The sequence below is a fragment of the Echeneis naucrates genome, chromosome 22 (assembly GCF_900963305.1).
Source record: "Echeneis naucrates chromosome 22, fEcheNa1.1, whole genome shotgun sequence".
NCBI classification, from domain to species: domain Eukaryota; kingdom Metazoa; phylum Chordata; class Actinopteri; order Carangiformes; family Echeneidae; genus Echeneis; species Echeneis naucrates.
This window is the reverse complement of record NC_042532.1, coordinates 5,592,924-5,608,235: the sequence shown is the minus strand read 5'-3', so window position 1 is coordinate 5,608,235 and position 15,312 is coordinate 5,592,924. Positions and strand designations below refer to the sequence as shown.

At 40.8% G+C, this 15,312-nt stretch overlaps 1 protein-coding gene across 5 annotated transcripts in view; it reads left to right on the top strand.

Moving 5' to 3' along the window:
- ralgapa1 (Ral GTPase activating protein catalytic subunit alpha 1) overlaps positions 1-15,312 on the top strand; it is a 67,772-nt gene that overhangs the window by 42,683 nt on the left and 9,777 nt on the right. For 3 of the 5 annotated variants that reach the window (XM_029493522.1, XM_029493523.1, XM_029493524.1), the window contains exon 44: positions 12,426-12,550. In XM_029493522.1, the coding sequence (XP_029349382.1) occupies positions 12,426-12,550 (125 nt within the window). Of the gene's footprint in view, positions 1-12,425; positions 12,551-14,265; positions 14,298-15,312 lie in introns of all 5 variants that reach the window. The other 2 variants (XM_029493525.1, XM_029493526.1) reach the window with 1 other exon arrangement.

The following is a 15,312-nucleotide window of genomic DNA, read 5'->3' as shown; positions in this document are numbered from 1 at the left end:
AGAGCCATCCAAAAGCGCCCCCCCCCCCCCAACATCCACACACACACACACACACACACAGACGCATTGCCAGTTTGCTTGGGCAGCTGTGTGCAGACACAACTCTATCTCTCATATCAGCTCATTACAGCAAGACCAGCAACCCAAGACTCCCAAGCTCAAATGTGCACACATACAATAGTAACACATGCTCTGCACTGTCCTGACACAAGTCACAGTGAGACGCAATACACTGTGCTATAAAACCCTTCTACCCTTTGAAATCTCATACACGGTCAAAGAAGGTTGGGATTGATCTTTTCCTGTAGATCATCAAGATCTCATAGATTGGAGCACATGAACATAAGGAGCCAACTGCTGAGTGATATTTTGGTGTCACTGTTCCTTAAGATGAACCTGGTCCTGCCTACAGGTCACACAAGGGAAACTGGTCTTGTCCAACTTTGTATCTCCACCGAGTGACATACAGACTCCTAAATGGGGACTTTGAAATTGTCTGTCTTAGGCCTGATTCAGCCAGAAAGGCCAGGATAATCGAATGTGGTTTTAAGGTTGTAGCATGCGTCATTTTCTATTCTTAAACTTCAAGAGCTGAATTCGTCACAATGCTCTCAGTAAATATTCGTCATTATTTTTATAACAGCTAAGAAATGGTTTTTAGGCGGGTTGGCATTTACTGATTCATTCGATAAAGACAGGCAACTTGGAGGAAAGAGAGGGGATGAAATGCAGCCTAATCTGGATTCAAAATCTGGCCACTGTTGTAAGGAAGTGTGGGATGGCCTCCACCAGGTGATCTTACAGAGTGACCATAAGAGGTTTGTTTTTTTAATGCGTGTTTGCTTCTTTTTTCTTTCTTTCTTTGTTTTTTTTTTTTTTTTTTTTACAAACTAAGTAATGACTCCTTGCATACAGCTCTAGATGGAAATTGGTCATCAATTCGTCACTGATTAGATTTTCTTTCTTTGAGCCCGGTCGATTTCTCAGGCCCAGGTTTACTTAGCTGGAGCTGCCATAGCCACTCCGTCTGATAACAACACAAGCTTGACCCTCAGCGTGTACATCAAATGTAATGTATAGGCAGTTGATACTTATATGTGAGTCCACTGGTGCAAGCCTGGTGTATAAGTGAACTAACTCTTTATATCTCAGAGCACATCTAGACATTGAAAAGAAAAGACAGTTCGCAATCATCTGGGCTCTGTTTGTGTTTGTGGAAGAGATATTATTATCATCCATGAGATATGAAGCTGTGGAAGTCAGCGGAACAGTGTGTGGCTTCTTCACTCCAGTCTGTCCCTGCTGGGGAGCTGACCCTGGCTAACAGCTGTCTGCAGATGTCAGGCTGATGTGCTGTCAACACAAGCAATGCAGATGAATTAGTGAGCAGACCTTGAGTTTCTGTGCTGTCTGTGCTCAGACTGATCATTACTTTAAAGTGTCTGCTGCTGACAAACCATATTAAGGTGAATGGGACAGCATTTAGTTTTTTGGCTACTTATACTAAAACAATAGCACTTGAATTATCTTGGCCATGCAAGTCAAGTTAGTGCTGATCAGGGGGCAATGATACCATTACCATCCCCATGAAGGAGAAGCTCTACTTTTTCCTGAAGGGTCAAATAAAACACACTTGTCCCTTCAGCTGTGGGGTCAATGATTTTAGTCTAGTTGTCGAATCCTGGTGCTTTATATCATACTGGAAATTATTATTGGGGGTTCTAATGTATGTTAGATGGTTTTGTGTGTATAGTTATTACATTAGCGTCATGTTGGTTACTGTTGCAAACATTATTAGCCCTTAAGTGTTTCTTTCATTCATCCATCTTCAACCACTTATCCGATTCCAGGTTGCGGGGGCCACTGGAGCCAATCCCAGCTCACACTGGGTGAGGGCGGGGTCACCCTGGACAGGTCACCAGTCCATCACAGGGCCAACACACAGAGACAGACAGAAACCAACAACCACTCACACTCACACTCAGACCTACAGACAATTTAGAGTCACCAGTGAACCCAAACATGATGTCTTTGGATGGTGGGAGGAACCCTACTCAGGCATGGGGAGAACATGCAAACTGCAAACAGAAAGGGCCCAGGAGCTGAACCTGCAACCTTGTTATTGTGGGGCAAGAGCACAACCACTATCCACCATGCTGCTAAATGTTTTGCATAATTATGCTTTAATATTCACTAAGTAAAATAAACCCTACATCCACAACTGGACCAGTGTTTACAATGTAGCACTTTTTGAATGAAGAAGTGAAAGTTTGTGTGACACCTTCTGACAAGAATATTGGTGTTGATGTGATGTGACTGAATCATCAGCATTCGGTCAGAAATGAAACAATTCTGAACTTTGTGATTGGAACCAGAGGATCAGTCCTGACATCCAGCTCTGTTAGTGTATGATAGGTGTTTGTGTCAGAGTGTGCATGTCAGTTAGTGTTTAGTGTACGAGTGTGTGAAAGACAAAGCTGTGGCCATCTTCCATCTGCTCCTGGGTGATTGTGATTCTGGGGAACAATGTTGGAGTAATACAAAGCTGCTACACACACACACACACACAAGCACTCACACTCTGCCAGCAGGTGTTTGTGTGTGGATGAATTTTCGAATGTAGATCATCTATCCACCTACATTTGTGCATCTCATGGGGTTTATTTTTCATGTGTGCATTATATTTGTATACATTTCGATCTAAGGATTACAGCTATCATTTGAGTGTGTGTGTGTGCGCGCGCGCGCGTGCCTGCGTGCGTATGTATGTGTGGGACATCCCCTCTAGTAGTTGATTGGCAGAGATAGCTGCACTGAGGTTTGGGGTCAGCATATGGCTCAGTGTGATAGCAATGCTGTGTTTGTGTGTGTGTTTTCTGTGCATGTGCGTGCCATTGCCTTTGCCTCTCACACACTGTTCCCAGTGAAATGATGACAGCTCTGGGCATGGAGTGCTATTATGCCCTATGCACTCACACACACACACACACACACACACACACACACACACACACACATACATACATGCACACTCACTAAGAGCAGCCAAACGCCTAGTGGCCTGCCTGGCTTCTTTTTGCCAGCTCCCACAATAGAGCTTATTGTCCTAGTAGGCTACAATCTGCTGTGTGAGACAAGGAGAATATGTTCTTCATATTGGGAGAAAGGTGAGGACAAAACCATACAAATTGAAGACATTTTGTTATTGCTGATGCTGAAATGGGGTCATGTTATCCTTCACCTCCCCAGAGCACCACTTCTTAGATGAGACACAGAGGGGGCACCTCCTCTGATGCAAGAGAAAAGGCCGCATTCCATCAAGATGTGTGAATGCAAAAAATCAGTAAGGCAGTTTTATTGTGTCAGGAAATAAGAATAAAAAAGAAACTGACATTAGAATTAATTAAACTACAATTGGAAAAACTGTGAGCTCTTTGAAAGGAGGAATATTAGCCAATATGGTTGGATGTAAATATGTTCACTGCAAATGTTTATAATACTTCTCATTTCAATATATATATATTTATATAAATATATTTCCTTTTTTACTTCTTTTGTCTTTCCCCTGTTCAAGATAGAAACATTGGAGTCAAATTCCTAGTATGTTCTGATTGCTGATTGTGTTTGTCAATGAAAACACTGTCTATGAGCAGCCCCATTGGCAAATTGCCCACAAGTGAGAAATAAATGTGGAAAGGTATTTGATATTTAAATGTACTTTGTTTCTGTGTGTGTGTGTGCGTGTGCGTGTGTGCACATTTAGAGGGGGAAGGTGATTGTGGCTAATTGTTTCCCGTTGGGTAGATAGAGGAAATGAAAAGAGAGGGGTGAGGAGGAGGGGTCACACTTAATCTCTTCCACTACTCCTTGGGGAAAATTGTATGTGTGTGTGAGAGAGAGAGAGAGAGAGAAAGAAGCTGGGAGGATGCAAGTCACTTTGCATAGCACATAAAGCACAATGGTTATCATTATATACAGATGTTACATTTTGGTTACCTTAAATTTTTAAGCATCAATTACTCATCAACTATTTCCTAAAACTTTGGGAATGTTTTACTTTCCTACACGAATTATTCAATAATCCCATTAGCAATACAGTTGAGGATCTCCACAGATTTTCCAAATCAAGTATCCTCCAATTCTTAATGTCCAGATTTTCTTTTGTTCAGCTGTTTGTTGTTTCTGTCGTTTTTGAATCTGAAATGCAACCGCATATCTGCTTTTAGCACTGCAGCTGCCATGTCTTTGTCTGGTCACACTGGACAGGGTTACAGTTTGACACATCCACAGGAGACTCTTAAAAAACCTTAAAAGATTTTTTTTAAATCTATCTCAGGTTGTTCGTTATTATTAATGAAGACCAATTTGAATGTGATGTCTGAAATGCAAAAACATTTATACCCAGTGGACGTGTGCGTGTTTGCATGTTTGCTTTTGTATGCATCCACTTAGTGTGTAAACTAGAGATCATCTATGTCAAAAAAGGCAAATTAGCAGCTTGCGAGGTATATCACTTTAGATATTACTCATATTCTATCATGTTATTTTACTCCCAACTTGTGAAATACATGACTCATATAATGACTGTGAAGTGTGTTTGTGCAATTTTGTGTATGCACTTACACCCCCACTCATAGAGAGCTGTGCAGGCACATAAGTTGTAGCCATCAGTGGCTTGATCACACCTTGTTGGATCAGACCCCCCTCGGCTTGGTAAACAAGCTAATCTGTTCTGTGTGAGAGGGAGAATGTGTGAGGGCCTTTGTGAATTCACTCTGTACCAGGGTGTGTAAGTATTGTTATATGGCAAGGTGTTTAAGATTTAGGCTGGGATGTCACAGACGGCCAGGACAGGAATGAAGTGTAGTGTGTGTCGTGAGCTCCGTTGCTGCCTTTCAGGGTCAGAGAGAAGAAAACAGTTTATAACACCACGGAGCAGCTATGTAAATGAGTAATTCATAAATATTACAAGTCCATAGAAAATTCTCAATATTTTTGAACTAAGACATATTGTGAGCAATGTTCTGACAGGAAGGACGAAGCTGTGAAATATCCTTAGTTCTGGATTGAATATATGTACAGATCAACTAGGTTGTCAGGAATTACTTTTGTGTGTTGTGTGTGTGTGTGTGTCTCGATCTTACGAAAATTCATATTTGTGTATATGTGCATGTGGTGAATATTGTCTTACTGTTGTTAGAGCCTGCAGATAACACCAGAATCCATCTCCCTAATCAGAGAATTATTATTATGGCCTCAGTGACAATCACCCACACCCAGGCCGTGTGTGTGTGTGTGTGTGTGTGTGTGTGTGTGTGTGTCCATATCTGTTAAATAAAGCTTGTAATTGCGCTGGCAGCTTTAGGGCTCCCCAGTGGTGACAGGAAGGGTCTGTGTGTGTGTGTTTGTGTCCACGGACACACATGTCAAAGGGTGAAATAGTGGGGTGACAAGGGGCCAATTAATGTATCACGTCTGTTTTTGTCCTTCGTCTCTGTTTTTGCGTTGAGTTAAAGGGTAGATGAATAGGGGTAAATATAATTGTAAAAGTGTGGTTGTGTGTGTTGGTGTTTGTGTGTGGTGTCGTGTACATCAGGCCCTGGCAATAAGTAGTGCATTAGACCAACCTATCTCTGTCCTCATCTTTGGCGTACGTGGACACACACACACTCGTAATGAAATCACAAAGCCTCCATATCATTGCTATCACAGAAAGATATAAACCCATTAGCTTGTTCCTTTGGGCATGGACACACACACACACACACACACACATATACACAGGCACACATAGACACATGCACAGGTTTATCATTACACGCTGTAAAGCATTTCCAATTGTATTATCCCTCTGATGTCCTACTCTATGTTGTCTGTTCCAATGCCTAGGGTGGATAGGACAGATAGGGGGTGTGTGTATTTTTGTGTGTGTTTCTGAGAAAAGGTATCTAGCAGACAAGCCTCAGTAAATGGGCAGAAGTGGTTGTTGTCACCGTTTTTATATATTTTTTTCATCTTTCAAATGTGTGTTTTCCCTAAAATATGCACACATGATATTTTTCCTTTGCTAACGAGTTAAATCACAAGTCTGTGCTACTTCAGAGCAACAGAGACACTCACTCACTTTATTGACAGTGTGATTTGTTCACACTCAAATGATTCATAAAAACTTCAAAGAGTCTGAACAGTGAGAGAACATTGTCCAGAGAAAGCTGAAGCCAGCAGTGTTGGCTCCTTTAAATCTCTTATACTTATTTTTAATACAAAGGCATTGTAGACCAGCCAGGTTTATAAATGACTGTAGTTTTAATAGAAAATTCCATTAAAATTGAATAACAGGAGGACATTTATATCTCATTATACACAGCCTTTTATTACCTAATAGTACATGTGCAGACTTTAAGCTCCCATTTACTTCTATTTATTTCATTTTATTTTATTTTATTTTTTTGTGCTTTTCTGATCTTCTGTGATTTTTAAATCAGGTCTTGGTTCTATATTAATGCTGTGAAAGTATCAGTAAGTGTGCAGTCCACAGAGAATTGCTCTCAGCCTGTATTTAGAAACTGAGCCTAAAAACCAACTTTGTGATGTAGAGTAGATGTCGAACCTTGTAGGATTTGATTTTACCTGTAATCCACTACATTTTCATTCAGTCTCCATCAAGAACAGTTCTGCTGATCATTGTAATACTTTCATGGTGTTTTATGAGTTAGTTTGAAAAATGATTATGGTTCTCTGTGGACTGCCAGATGATCAAATGGTTTGCTTCAGAACCAGGCCTACGGCTTTGTTGTGTAACTACACATAAAAATCCAGTGGGAGTATTTTAGTCCAAATTTGACCATCTGTTCTGCTCAATTCAAGAGCAACTGACCATCAGTATTATGGGTGAGTTTAACCAAGCTACAGCAGCAGGCTACAGTTTGTTACCTGTGGTTGGCCTGGCTGTGCATTAATCAAAAAGCAGTCAGCTCATCTGACTTAGTACTTAGAAATATAAATCTAATCTTTTTATGGATATCACAAAGTAGAGTTAAAACCAGGTACATGTAAAATATTTGGCTCTTAAATCCATCATCCCCATGTGTGTGTGTGTGTGTGTGTGTGTGTGAGATATAATGGATTTTCACTGCAGTACAAAGTGGTTCAATTCAACTTGTGTTGTATTAGCTATAGAGTTTCTGTACTGTAGGTATCAGTCTTTTCTCTTATTTACCTGTGGTGGCTATTGCTATTAATTCTTGTTACTTTGTTCTTTCTTTCTTTCCTCTTCTGGAAGCAGGGTTAGGGTTAATCTCCTCTCTCACCATCACTGTACTGGTTGTCATTGAAGCCATTTCACTTTTCCCAAAGCTGTAGCATATGTGACACAGCGACCATGTTCAGGTCCGGTCCCTGTCCTACCAGTAATGCTTGATCCCTGAGCAATATAAGGGACTGAACTGTTGTATGTGACCAGTAATTGGTTATTATTGTGTTTTTTTTTGGTCAACCTGCGCAGAGTTTTTTGTTGTTGTTGCTGTTGCTTTCTTATAACAGGCAAACCCACTGATTCACACAGACATATTTGATATAAATGGGTAAATGCGTGACATCCAATCCAGTGAAAAGGAGTATTAATTGTTGGGTTATGAATTTAATCCTTTTTAATGTAGTGATTTTTTTTTAAAGCATTCAAACTTCCTCTTTAAAAGCAGCAAGTTGAGAAAATAGCCTGTGTCAGCAGTCTAGGTGAAAAGCATTTTGAACATGTTCAGTAGACACATTTTATGCACTTGAATGTAAGGTAATTTTTTATTACAGTGACGCTGTAAGATGGGTAATAACACAAAGTCAATTCATTAAAAAGATATGTCCAAAGTTCTTATCATAGTTTTGACCAAACTACCGCTCATAAAGGGGAGCATGGCTCTTTTGTTTGTTTTATTTGCTAATAGTGGAACTAAGTGTGTCTTAAAAATTCCCGTCTTGTTTAGAGGCCATTTATAATGGGCATGCTACAAAGATAGCATGCCAAGGCCTCCCACCATGCATCACTTCATTGCTGGACCAAGTTCAGGTACTTGGTGGCCTTCCCCTTTGGGGCTTCGTTTTATCCACCTTCACACAAGACTGTCACTTCAATCAGGATGATCCTCTTCACCTTCATGGACCGCATGACTACAAAGGGCCTCAGGGATGTTCACTGCAGGAGCAGGATGCCCCCCCCCCCCCCCCCCTCCCTGATGAACTGTCTGATTCTTTTTCATCTCTTCTGCTTCGAGATGCCAGCCAGTGCCAGCCAGTCTTAGGACTATGCCTCTATCTCCCCTGGCTAGGATCAGTCTTGCGCCTCCCCAGTATGTGTGGCCTTTTTCCATGGGTTACTTGCTCCACCTTTGCCGGTTTGTTCTTGCTGAAAGAGTGACATGCACAGTTAGGGTTAGCAAGTTAGTGGTTCTGATTATATGATTTCTGCCTGAGCCACTTTCAGCTCCCCACACCTGATGTGCAGCCCCACTGACGGGGATCCTTGTTGCGTTTTGAGTCACCCGTGATGGTGTTTCTCACCTCTGGAGATTGCAGAGTATTTTCTCAGCTGTTGTCAATATTCTACTTGACCTACCTTATTTAGGTTTTGTTGGTGTCGAATCAAGAGTCTTAAAGATCCTCCTTGTTTGTACATGAGATGTTGTTATGGATAAGTAAGTCAGAATGTCTCTCAGAAGTTGGTCGCTGTTGGACTCCAGTATCAGTCCTGCGGATGATACAATTGCCTTTTCCTGGTTCTTTCAAGGATCTGGAAAGACGCATGTTGCAAGCGCTCAGAGAATTCTGGGATGCCACTCTACTGGGCTGATGTATTGAACTGTGCTATTTCACTATGTTGGTAGTCATCTTTTTAGCCAGTACTGAGAAGAAGAAGAAGTCTTAACACTGACACTCAGTAGAGAAATTGTCCTGGTCTGTCTGATCCCAGAAGAGACGTCTTACTTGACTACAAAACTGAAATCAAAATCATGCACATTCATTTTCCAGGAGAGAAAATAAGTAACCTACATATATATAGGTTACTTATCGAGGCTGTCCAAGGCTTTCACAATCTTAAACATTGTCATTTACCTTCACATATACATATACATATTAAATTATATGTACAGACTCACACAAATATGCCCCCTCATCCTCACACAACCTCTGTATCCCAGCAGAGGGCCCAGCTCCTAATGCGCTAACAAGCTCCCTTTCTTCTCCTCTCACCTACACTCCTCTGGCCTCCCTCAGTCTCAAGTGATCGCAGTAGTCGAACACCATCCACAAAGAACGGCACTGCGGGAGAGAGAGGGAGACTAAAGGGCTGAAATGGAGAGAGAGAGAGCAAGAGAAAGCACAAACACACTCTTTTCAGCCACACAGAAGAAAATGAGTTTCTGACTCAACACAAAAGAGCCTTTTTATCCGCCCCCTCTCTGCTCTATCTTTCTCCTGTATGCCTTTCTTTGCGCCGTTTTCTCCTTTTTCTCCCTCACCAGCCTTTTCCCCCTCTTTCCCCCTTATAATTTTCCCCCTTTCTGTCCCTTTCACTCCAAAACAGATATTTTGCAGCTAATTACTCAATAAGAGTGGCCCTCTGAAATTCAATCACAGTAGACGTATGAATGCAAAGTCTATTTTCTTTGACCTCTCACTAGTCTCGACTTTTTTAATCCAAATAACAATAACTTAATTTGTATGGCATGTTTAATCCAGAGGTGGTGCACAAAATACTTCACAAAAGATTCAAATTGGGAAACAACATGTACAAAGTACAAGAACACAGATAAATGGTAACAATCATGAAAGTGTGATTCAGTCACTTTCCCAAGAGCAGCTGAATGTCAGCTAGTGTTTCCAAGGTCAAGAATGAAATTCCTTTTAGTTGAACTAAAAGTAATAGGCCAAAATAGGAAAGAATGTGGAAGAGAAAGAAAGGACCTCGTCATTTCATTTTCAACCGTTTATCCATCAGGGTTGCAGGATAAGAGCTTGGCCCCCAAGATCATGTTTTGTTTTTGTTTGTTGTTTTTTTTTTCAATGTCCGCATATTTTTTCCGACATTCACGACAAAAGCAGCAAAGGGCGTCTGTTTTCACGGCATTGATCAGAGGATTACTTTTAACATCTCAGCATTTAAACATTTCGAAGATGCAATCATAAATAAATTCATAGGGAAAAGTCGACAATTTAACATGTGCATTTTGGCAAGTCCAGTGCAAAAAAGTAATGTTAGCATGAAGAGAGACAGAAGCAAAGAGATAGAACGTGGAGGTGCCATAGGCGGACACCGATGCCTCGGGCTCTGTAGGAGCCTGTAGCACAGACCGAAAGTGAGGTTTGATATTAGTCCGGCCATCTCTCTGCTGATGTTCCCTCTTGTCAGTGGGGAGCTGGTGTTTGTGACACAGTGACAAAAGGCCACGGACAGAACCCCACGCTGAGACAAAGAAAGAGGGAGAGAGATAAAGGCAGCAGACAAGGAAGTAAGTGGATAAGAGAAAAATGATGCTTCTGTCATTTATCGCAGCAGTCGTTCCATGTCTGTGTCTATGTCACCCCATTCTCACTCTCTTTTCGACCTGCCCTTGTGGACTTTCCTCTGTCTTGCTGGTGTCCACTAAACCTCTTAACCTCTAAGAAATGGCCAAACAATGACCTCAGTGCATCTTGGGAATTTTTTTTTTTTTTTTTTTTTTTTTTTAAAGCATTATTATGGCTGCTGCTTCATACAGCCACATTATTAAAGCATAACATGATGACAAGCATGTGTTGTGAATATGTAGAGCTTCTTGTTGCTAATTGCATTACTTCCACACATCTCTCCCCCTCGCGCACACACACTATTGCTGTCTGAAGGGTGAAGTGCGATTCAGGGGAGCAGGAAGCAGGAAAGAGGCAAGCGGTGAGATCACAGAGACTCAGTGTGAGAGACACTGGCTTCACACTCTGTTTGCGGCTGCTGCTCTTCTCTCTGCTCTCGCTGGGAGAAAGACAGAAACTCCTTCCCTATCTCACCCACTGTCCTCCCCTCTCACCTCCTCTCTGCCTCACCCACTATATTTTTACAAATTCTCTCCTTCCCGCAGAGTCTTGGTTTCTTTGCACTTCCAGCCTCCACTGGAACAATATGGTTTAAGAATGTGTTTGAAACAACAACTTTAACAATTTTTATGTGAAATTGAGATTTCAGTTACTTTCTGTAAGATTTTAGACAGACTGCGCCATTCATATGTTTATGAAAGTTTTATCTTCATCTCTATAAGCCTTTTCCACTCATCTGCCCATCTCCACCTTTCTTTCTCTTTTCTACCAGTTCAGTGTGTCCCTCCACTTTAAAGGAGCCATATTGTTGTTATTATCGCCGTCTCTAACTGGATCAGTTACCATTAGACCTGAATCTTTCTCCTTCTGAAGCCCATAGACCAGCTCTCTAACCCAATAGAAAACCCATGGGCACGATTACAGATGGCTGATCCATTCACAACACACAGACACACACACGCAATACAAACACACAGATTTCATTCTGAAGATTCATTGGCCTAATCCCATCACACACTCAAGCAGGGACACCAGCACTTACATACACACATTGTGCCTGTTCACAACCAACCTTATCAAATATAGTACACACACAAACACGCACACACACACACCCTGCTCTCAATGAAAACCCTGCATTATTGGTCCTCACTGGGAAAATGGCTATACTATTGGGAACTGATGGGGCGCGTGTGTGTGTCACGAGACTAACAGCTGCATATGGCTGTCATTATGGTTGGAAGTATGAGTGGGACTAAAGAAGAGGGGGTAAATGTCATTCCATCAATGAGGTTATCTCTAATAAATGGACAGTTGAAGTCCTGGTTTCCATTTACTCTGCTCTCGGCTGAATCCATGTACCTTTGTTTGAATTCATCACTAAAGGCTGTAATAACAAGTGATAAAGGGGCTTTGTTTGCCTGAGAATACCATAGTATTCTCAGTGAAAACTATAGGGTGTTAAATGGCCCGTGTTGCTATTAGTGTTATTATCAGAAAAATCCTGTTAACTCCCCAGCCACATGATATTCTGTTTCACTATTATTATTCTATTAAATCATTATTCTCAAGCAAATTTACAGTCATTTTTAGTTTTTGTTTTGTTGAGTGTCGCTGTCAGCTAAGGTTTGGTTTGATTTGCACATAGTTCAGTGTGTTGGACCCAACATGACCAATAACCTAATGTTAGAGTAAGATCTAAAGAGCTCCTCTTTTTTGCTTTAGAATAAAACAACAGCAAACAAAATATGTAGGTAATTTGTAGAATTCGTAGTGAAATTTTAGCTTATTATCATAATTTATTTGTGTAACCAAAGTGAATGTTAGTGCGCGAGCCATTTCTTGACCTTGACTTCTGATCTTAGCTATGAGGAGCGAGCTAGATACCTAGAAACCATTGTCCAGCACCACCAGGAGCCGACCACTTTTGAGGATTATGCAGCTCGAGTTTACAGTCCTGCCCCCTGTACTCACCTGCCCTCTGACCCAGGTAAGACCTGACCTTTCACCACACCAGCAGATACAGCTGTCAGTCAACACCTCCGAGCACTGACCACTGCACTCCAGGGCTTACAAGCTCTGAAAACTGACCCAACAGGCAGAAAAGGAGAACTCTAGAAACCACCACGCATGCTTGATCTTTAGCAGGGTCTTTTCTGGTCACCAGTACTAATGGTGAACACAACATGTTTGACAGACTACAAGAGTTGCTGACCGTGTCGTCTTTGCCGGCAGACATTGTGCGGATAAATTCTCTGCTGTGATATTGCAGCTGCCTTAAACTAACCACTTACTAACAGCGAGTCAACGCTCTTCTACCTGGTTACACTGACACTCACATGTCCAGGGTACAAGAATGGTCATGTAACATATGGGTTGTTGTTTTTTTTTTTGTTTGTTTTCTCTCAAATGGTAGTATGGAGAGGAAGAATGGGTCAATATGGTTCTAAAATACCCATTTTAGAATAAAAATGTATCAGTGTAGATATTGTTGAATGCAGCTCATTGACCAGCAGGAGGATATTTTTTCCTGACACAGCTAAATTGTTCACAATAATTAGATAGAAAAAGGCAATTTTGATGACAACTTCTTTTTGGGCTTTAAATCCCCCCCACCCCAAAACACACACACACACACACACACACTGACTGGCAGCTCACAGTCTCATGCAGAGTTCTGTTTTCTATCCAACGCTGTGCACAGCCTTCCAGAGCATCTCTGAGGAATTAGCTGACATCCGATCAGCCGTAGAGATGCGAGGCATGCACATGGGAGTTGTATTCTAATGTGTGACTCTCACGTGTGTCCTGTCAAGTTTATTAGACAGATATTGATCATTTTTGCCTGTAATGTAATAAATATAATTTAAAACTGCTCTTGGACTGACTTCTGCTCCAATTCCTCAAAATGACAGGTTGCAATAATTGAACTCCACAACAAAGACACAGAGTTTATTCATAAAGAAGTTATAAATATAGAACAGAAAGGAGTGGAGCTGACGTAGGCCTGTGTTAGTAACATATCACAAATCAATGTTTCGTAGGGATAAAGGTTCCTCATATTAAGAGGCTGTATGTGTTTTCCTGTATGTATGATTGATCACTTTTTGTTGTTCTTTACCAACCACCCCTCATCTCACCACTTTTTCTGTCAAAAGCATTAACTTTTTGAGAGTAATCAACATGCTTTGAGGCTGAATGACATCCAGTACAACCTGATCCACTGCAGAATATCAGGTGCTGTTTAAAGCTCGCTGATTTGTTGTTCAGCCCCAAATGCCATTTCAGAGTGCAGGATCAAAAAATTCCTCAGTCACTCTCATAAGATGTTCATAAGATAATCTGGCTTCTCAGCCTCTGGTTACACTATATAATAGAGGTTTCATATAGTAATCTAATATTGTTGAATGAGTAATAACCCTGTGCTCTGAAATAAACCCTGCTCAAATTACTACACTCATCTATCTATCTATCTATATATCTATCTATTTCTCTCTCTCTCTCTCGCTCTCTCTCTCTCATTAGGTTCTCCTCCCTTAACAGCACATTGATCAAACATTATTCTCTTTTCTGTTTTTTTTTTTTTATTATTTAATTATTTTGTTCATTTATTTTTATTTTTTTGACCTGTTTCTTTTATTCCCTCTTCCTTTTTCCTTTTTTTTCTTTTTTTTTTTTATCTCTTTTTGTTCCCCCTTCCTTTAGATCGTAATGTTTCACTTGCCTATAGTTAAAAGGTAAGCCTTGTCATTGTCATGCCTTTTTTCGATTGGCTCGCCTAACCTGTGTTCTCCTCCGAACCCGCATCACTTCATATTTCTTCCTCTTTGTCCTCTGCAGTTGAAGCAGGTCTGCATGTCACTGTTAAAAAGGAAGTGTCATTTTCAGCTCACCTGTGGGTGTAGTTTGGTGTGATTCACTATGGCTGTAACAGGACACGAGGAAAGCTGTTCTTTTGTAATTGCTGTGATTATTTTAAAATGTGACAAGCTATTTTTCTTGAAACTTGGGAACAATGGGCTGACTTAAACAAAACACAGATATTAGAACCGCCTAAGGCTGTTCTATTATCTAGTCCAATATCCGGTTTTCTTTTAGTTCAATTTTTTTTTGGTGTCCACCTCTTCTTAATGTACGTAACAGGCTCTTAGGATGTGAAATTGTCCATTGTGTTTTCCCAGGAAGTGATGACTTTATCTGGCAAATAGATAGCAAATAGATAACAAGGAACTGAAAGTTAAAAAAAAAAAAAAGCATAGCAAAATTGGGTGATTATTCTTTAAGTATTATAAGATATCAATATTTATTGATTGATCAGTTATTTTTGCCATTATTTCAATGTGAGAAAACGTCGCATCACAGCTTTAGAATAGAAAACACTGAATCAGACTTTTACAATTAGTCTTGTTCCTGTTTTTGACCCGTGCATGTACTTCCATGTGGACACGCTTTGTGGACGCTTTGTGTTTTATGCTTGTCTGACTGACGCTGTGTGACTTTTATTCCTTAAACACATGAATCTCATACCAACCTACACTCAGCGGCACCATGAAAGTGAGAAATCCTTTTATAATGATGCGAAGATTTTTTTCCTTCTGTCTGTTTCACTCACAGTAACTTTCCTATTTGTTCTCTTAACCTGCAATGTCACACTGACCTGGTGAAGCTTTCCCTCCAGCCTTTTGTATGCTCCTGTCTTCCTGGTTTTGATGATGTAGCACTGTAGCTGCTTTATCTGTTCACACACACACA